The sequence below is a fragment of the Nilaparvata lugens genome, chromosome X (genome assembly GCF_014356525.2).
Source record: "Nilaparvata lugens isolate BPH chromosome X, ASM1435652v1, whole genome shotgun sequence".
NCBI lineage: Eukaryota > Metazoa > Arthropoda > Insecta > Hemiptera > Delphacidae > Nilaparvata > Nilaparvata lugens.
Window position 1 is genome coordinate 46,396,532 of NC_052518.1, and position 7,053 is coordinate 46,403,584.

Genomic DNA, 7,053 nt, shown 5'->3' on the forward strand with positions numbered 1-7,053 from the left:
ATAGCAGTTGGTTAACTGCAATATCTAATCATTCTTCTATCTCAAATAAAAAATTAGTCTGTAAAGTTTGAAGAAGTTCAGGATACGAGTATGCTGCTTTCGATGAAGATCGCAAATATAATAATTGGTATGTGTAATGTGTGCTATTCTATGAAAACAGCTTTGATTTATTATAAATATAGCCTACTACTTAACTATTTATTCGGGGTGTTTCCGAACTCCCTACCAATTTTCAAGGGCACTGTTCCTTTGTACGAAACATATCTTAATATCATCTTCAAACTCTTCGGAAATCCTTAGTTGCTGCGGAGGCTCTTCTACATTCTCCATATAGATGCATATTTCTAGTACTGAACACAGAATACCATTCAAATAATACACACAGTACCACGCTAATAAAGCTATATTACTCCCAACTCAGCCCTTTAACCGCCGTCGAGCTGACACTTTTATTTTATTTATTGTTTTTTTCCTATTTGTAGTTTTAAAATTTATTATTCAAATAAACTCTCTTATTATTCTTTCAAATTTATTCATTATTCATAGTTTGTAATTCATTTTATTATTGCTAGTGTTTGCCCTCTGTCTGATAATTTGCGACTCCTCCCTGCACACGGACAAATCATCCAGGTGAGGAGAATTTATTCATGTAATTTATAACACTTTTATATTCTGTGAATATGTAATATTTTATGAACAAACCAATTTGAATTTTAGTTACTCACATAGCCGACATTTTGTTTTTCGCATTTGATTTTTGGGGGTGCTGGATCCAAATCCGAAAACAGAATCATTCTATCTTTATTTATAAGAGAGTTAGAATTTGAGACAAAAAGATTTGAGTAATCAATGATTGCGAAATATGAGAACGCAACAATACTTGCGCTGCAGCACCTTGGGCCGGCGCAAGGAACTGTAGAGTTGAAATGTTGAACACCGTTTCCATTTCTACAAGCTCCCGTAATTCGAACTCTAGTCATGTTGCAGCGCTGAATCTGTGGTTATGAAAACGAGGCATGCACTCTGCTATCTTTCAAAGCAGATGATAAACGTGTGACACTGTGAATACTTGAGACGTGAGAAGTGAGAAGTGAGAGGTGAGAGGTGAGAGGTGAGAGTGTGTTGGGTGTGAGAGGCAAGTCGCAAGTCGTCAGGTGACTTTTTTGTGTGAATAGAGAATGCAATCGATCAGGGGCATTGTTTGCCGAGGTGCGAAAAAGTCATAAATCCACGAGTGCCACTGTAGTTAATTGCGCCGCGTCTCATTATTTTCAATTGTAGTAAACTTGGTCGGCTGCCCGCTAACGTGTAAACTGCTTTAATTGGCTGCGCTAGAGCCACTCTGTCGGCACAAATACCTTCACCTCCATCTCTAACACCACCTCCACCACCACTCAATCAACACTTCACTAATTTATTCTGCATCTTGCTCATGAATTTCATGCGATTTCAAGTGAAATGAAAATACGCTTGATGTCTATACCGTTATACTCTTTGTTCCTCAATCCCACTAATATAACCATAATTTTTGCCTGTGTCACACTTTGCTACTGAATAGCAGCTACATAGTCGCAACTTGACACACTGATTTGTAAGTGGTGTCTATTAAAATTGTATCATGCTATTAATCCCCTTCTGCCGTGTAGCTCAAGACTCCGTGGTTCGCCGAAAATGCGGAACATATAAATATTTATGTAATAAGGATATAGATTTCAATGAAATTTGACAGGTATTCAAGTATACCTTTTTGAATTGCGCGTCGACGTATATGTAAGGTTTTTTGAAATTTTATTATTTCATGAAAGGTTATTTTGCATTTTAAAGTTGATATAGAAGGAAAAGGAGCATCCTTTATACGCAAATATTACCGAAATGACCAGACTTTAGAATTATTCATAATGGATTACTGTCAAGTGGATTATTAATTCCATTCAATGAGACATGCATTTATAATTCAAAGTATGTCTCCCGACCTTTCTCTGCTTTCAAATCGTTCAACTTTTGATGACAGTAGTTGCGTTTTCAACATATGATTAGAATTGTCGATATACCAACCCACCAACCCAAATAGCCATTAGTCGTTTCCGGGGGCGCGACAGTCGAGACCGACGACATTCGAGGCCTACGACCGTAGAGGACTGTTTTACAGTCCTCTACGGTCGTAGGCCTCGACTGTCGGGAGTGTACGAAAATTAGAGTGGCCTCGACTGTCGCCTAACGCAGGCAACATTTGAGACCACTTTATCAGGAGTCCTCTCCCGTCGTAGGTCTCGACTGTCGGGGCTGTACAAAAATTAGAGTGGCCTCAACTGTCGTAACGCAGGCAACATTTGAGGCCACTTTTTCAGGTGTCCTCTACCGTCGCTGGCCTCGAATGTCGCTGGTCTCGACTGTCGGGCCTGTACAAAAATTAGAGACTCGCTTGCAGCAGGCGACAGTTGAGGACACATCCTACTGCGATTCCAGACAAAATACATTTTATAATGATTATAACTTCAGATTTGTTGAAAACTAAATAATGAAAACTAATAACTTCCTTCATAAAAAAGCATATGAACTTTGAAGGTAAATAGTGATTATCCTTGAAGGATTTTCAGAACGATCATCTTTGTGAAGAATTACAGCTTAATCAGTCAAGTATTTCAAGCATGATGAGCTCACATACAAACAGACAGAAAGACAGATACCATCTTGTCTTATAGATGGATAGAAGATGGATAAATATTTAGATTTGTCAATGAAGGAGGCATAATGCAGTAGTAATGGATTCCCATTACTTGAAAATATGTTTAGGGACCATCATCCAAGTACTGGAATGTATATGACTTGACCACCTTTGTTGACGAAACTCAATTGAAATATGGAAAGATGCTGGTATCTTTATTTTACATGCTGAACTTTCAAAGTTACACGAATTTAAAGTTATAAAGAATTTAAAAGTTACAAAATTAATAAGCTTCAGAGAATAGAAAAAGGTTATATACAGTAGTATGATGCTTAGAGTTATGAACAAATTTACCTTTTTATATAATCTAGGAAGTTGATTTGAAAAATCAACAACTTTACATAAACATTCTTCCTTAAAAATATTTTTTACTGTGTTTTTGAGGAGGCGCGACAGTCGAGACCGACGACATTCGAGGCCTACGACCATAGAGGACTGTTTTACAAAACAGTCCTCTACGGTCGTAGGCCTCGACTGTCGGGAGTGTACGAAAATTAGAGTGGCCTCGACTGTCGCCTAACGCAGGCAACATTTGAGACCACTTTATCAGGAGTCCTCTCCCGTCGTAGGTCTCGACTGTCGGGGCTGTACAAAAATTAGAGTGGCCTCAACTGTCGTAACGCAGGCAACATTTGAGGCCACTTTTTCAGGTGTCCTCTACCGTCGCTGGCCTCGAATGTCGCTGGTCTCGACTGTCGGGCCTGTACAAAAATTAGAGACTCGCTTGCAGCAGGCGACAGTTGAGGACACATCCTACTGCGATTCCAGACAAAATACATTTTATAATGATTATAACTTCAGATTTGTTGAAAACTAAATAATGAAAACTAATAACTTCCTTCATAAAAAAGCATATGAACTTTGAAGGTAAATAGTGATTATCCTTGAAGGATTTTCAGAACGATCATCTTTGTGAAGAATTACAGCTTAATCAGTCAAGTATTTCAAGCATGATGAGCTCACATACAAACAGACAGAAAGACAGATACCATCTTGTCTTATAGATGGATAGAAGATGGATAAATATTTAGATTTGTCAATGAAGGAGGCATAATGCAGTAGTAATGGATTCCCATTACTTGAAAATATGTTTAGGGACCATCATCCAAGTACTGGAATGTATATGACTTGACCACCTTTGTTGACGAAACTCAATTGAAATATGGAAAGATGCTGGTATCTTTATTTTACATGCTGAACTTTCAAAGTTACACGAATTTAAAGTTATAAAGAATTTAAAAGTTACAAAATTAATAAGCTTCAGAGAATAGAAAAAGGTTATATACAGTAGTATGATGCTTAGAGTTATGAACAAATTTACCTTTTTATATAATCTAGGAAGTTGATTTGAAAAATCAACAACTTTACATAAACATTCTTCCTTAAAAATATTTTTTACTGTGTTTTTGAGGAGGCGCGACAGTCGAGACCGACGACATTCGAGGCCTACGACCATAGAGGACTGTTTTACAAAACAGTCCTCTACGATCGTTGGCCTCGACTGTCGGGAGTGTACGAAAATTAGAGTGGCCTCAACTGTCGCCTAACGCAGGCGACATTTGAGGCCACTTTTTCAGGAGTCCTCTACCGTCGCTGGCCTCGAATATCGCCGGTCTCTACGGTCGCTGGTCTCGACTGTCGCAGGACTCTTATGTCGTTTGCCTCGTTTGACATCGACCCGTCGTTTCCACACCGATACCTCGCCGAAATGATACGACAGGACGAAATTTACTCTGATGGACAGTATGGACAGAGGAGGCTGCAATATGGACAGAGAAGGCTGCAGTATGGACAGAGGAGGCTGCAGTATGGACAGAGGAGGCTGCAGTATGGACAGAGGAGGCTGCAGTATGGACAGAGGAGGCTGCAGTATGGACAGAGGAGGCTGCAGTATGGACAGAGGAGGCTGCAATATGGACAGAGAAGGCTGCAGTATGGACAGAGGAGGCTGCAGTATGGACAGAGGAGGCTGCAGTATGGACAGAGGAGGCTGCAGTATGGACAGAGGAGGCTGCAATATGGACAGAGAAGGCTGCAGTATGGACAGAGGAGGCTGCAGTATGGACAGAGGAGGCTGCAGTATGGACAGAGGAGGCTGCAGTATGGACAGAGGAGGCTGCAGTATGGACAGAGGAGGCTGCAGTATGGACAGAGGAGGCTGCAGTATGGACAGAGGAGGATGCAGTATGGACAGAGGAGGCTGCAGTATGACAGAGGAGGCTGCAGTAGGACAGAGGAGGCTGCAGTATGGACAGAGGAGGCTGCAGTATGGACAGAGGAGGCTGCAGTATGGACAGAGAAGGCTGCAGTATGGACAGAGGAGGCTGCAGTATGGACAGAGGAGGCTGCAGTATGGACAGAGGAGGCTGCAGTATGGACAGAGGAGGCTGCAGTATGGACAGAGGAGGCTGCAGTATGGACAGAGGAGGCTGCAGTATGGACAGAGGAGCTGCAGTATGGACAGAGGAGGCTGCAGTATGGACAAAGGAGGCTGCAGTATGGAAAGAGGAGGTGCAGTATGGACAGAGGAGCTGCAGTATGGACAGAGGAGGCTGCAGTATGGACAGAGGAGGCTGCAGTATGGACAGAGAGGCTGCAGTATGGACAGAGGAGCTGCAGTATGGACAGAGGAGGCTGTAGTATGGACAGAGGAGGCTGCAGTATGGACAGAGGAGGCTGCAGTATGGACAGAGGAGGCTGCAGTATGGACAGAGAAGGCTGCAGTATGGACAGAGGAGGCTGCAGTATGGACAGAGGAGGCTGCAGTATGGACAGAGGAGGCTGCAGTATGGACAGAGGAGGCTGCAGTGAGGCTGCAGTATGGACAGAGGAGGCTGCAGTATGGACAGGAGGCTGCAGTATGGACAGAGGAGGCTGCAGTATGGACAAAGGAGGCTGCAGTATGGAAAGAGGAGGTGCAGTATGGACAGAGGAGGCTGCAGTATGGACAGAGGAGGCTGCAGTATGGACAGAGGAGGCTGCAGTATTGACAGAGGAGGCTGCAGTATGGACAGAGGAGGCTGCAGTATGGACAGAGAAGGCTGTGGTTTAAAACTGCGCGAGGTCTACTGTCACAGAAATATTAGTGTTGTTCATGTTTATGTTTAAAATTTCGCTTAAAATGTTTAAAAATGTCAAACCGATTATTGTTAATTATAACTGTCTTGGCCGGGTGAGAGTATAAGAACAGCACAGTATGAGAAACTACACAATGTGTAGAACGAATCATGATATCTAGTTATTTTTGTTTATGCTCTACAGGTCTATGAGAAGTCCTATATATTAAGTTATATTAAAATAATAAATACTTTTTTTATTTTTGTTTATGCTCTATGTGTCTATGAGAAGCCCTAAAGAATAAGTTATTAAAAATAATAATTACTTGAAAAGGTTTCAAGTTCTTTTAGCCTTCACAGTTTGAAAAAGTTTTTTCCTTTTTTCCAGTTCCTTTTTTGACGATATTGGACATTCATTTTGTGCCTAAAATAAAAAATTACTCAAGTGATGTACCTATTATTACAGTAGCTCAATTTGATTATTCATTAATTCTAATTCGATATAATATTAATTTATAGTTGAAGATGAGTTTATTATTAATATTGAACTTATTATTTTCCCTAAGGATTACAAATCATTTTTTCTCAGTTCACACTGTATTGAATTGACCATCTCTTTTTTCTTATAATGTAGTTCATTTGCTCATTTCAAAGCTGGATAAATTATTTTCAGTCAAGTTTATGAAACAAGAGTCAACAAGAAACATATTTCAAGCCATGATAAAATATCAATAAACTCTATTATGAGAGATAATGCAGCTTATTTGAGCTGTGTACTTATTTAAGTTTTTAATCGAGTATTTTATTAGCAGAATGGAGTATTATTACTTTAGTTTAAATGCTGATGAACTTAATATTTGTAAATTATTTATTACCCTCATCAATAATTTCATGATCTATAATAAATTTATAATTTGAATGTGTGTTATCAATCATAAAGGTTTAGATCCTTGGCTCCTTAATAATATTAGTACTTGTTATTTATTATAACTAGTTAGTTATTATGACTTGATAAAGTATTCATATACATCTATATCTATTCTTTTTTCCAACTTGATAACTTACTTTACACTACTACTTGTATACTTCACTATTACTTGTATACTTTATATAGTATGTACTCATAAATGATTGTAGACTGTTTTCTTGCACCGGGAGTAAGATGGGCGAGGAGCACATTAGTAACATTTTTTGAAAACAATTGAAATTTATTCAGTAAGCTCTCCACGCATCAAAGAAGGTTTCTTGATAGTCAAATTTTTAAAACTCATC

The 7,053-nt window shown here is 39.6% G+C and overlaps 3 protein-coding genes across 3 annotated transcripts; 2 read left to right on the forward strand and 1 right to left on the reverse strand.

Moving 5' to 3' along the window:
- Window positions 1–222: 222 nt before the first annotated feature.
- On the reverse strand, window positions 223–4,952 carry LOC120354597 (protein SON-like; the record flags this gene model as incomplete). Its single annotated transcript, XM_039441954.1, has 2 exons — window positions 223–350; window positions 4,388–4,952. Coding segments are annotated over 2 exons (693 nt in total), but the record flags the coding sequence as incomplete, so codon positions are not given.
- A 20-nt stretch (window positions 4,953–4,972) lies between these two features.
- Window positions 4,973–5,365, forward strand: LOC120354598 (keratin-associated protein 5-2-like). The gene has a single exon (XM_039441955.1). The coding sequence runs from the start codon at window positions 4,973–4,975 to the stop codon at window positions 5,363–5,365; it is 393 nt and encodes a 130-aa protein (XP_039297889.1).
- A 1-nt stretch (window position 5,366) lies between these two features.
- On the forward strand, window positions 5,367–5,777 carry LOC120354599 (keratin-associated protein 5-2-like). Its single transcript, XM_039441956.1, has one exon. It carries the CDS (start codon window positions 5,367–5,369, stop codon window positions 5,775–5,777), a length of 411 nt encoding a protein of 136 aa, XP_039297890.1.
- Window positions 5,778–7,053: the final 1,276 nt, after the last annotated feature.

Bases quoted from the DNA above. Each gene is read 5' to 3' on its own strand.
- LOC120354598 (XM_039441955.1), top strand. From the start codon at position 4,973: ATGGACAGAGGAGGCTGCAGTATGGACAGAGGAGGCTGCAGTATGGAC.
- LOC120354599 (XM_039441956.1), top strand. From the start codon at position 5,367: ATGGACAGAGGAGGCTGCAGTATGGACAGAGGAGGCTGCAGTATGGAC.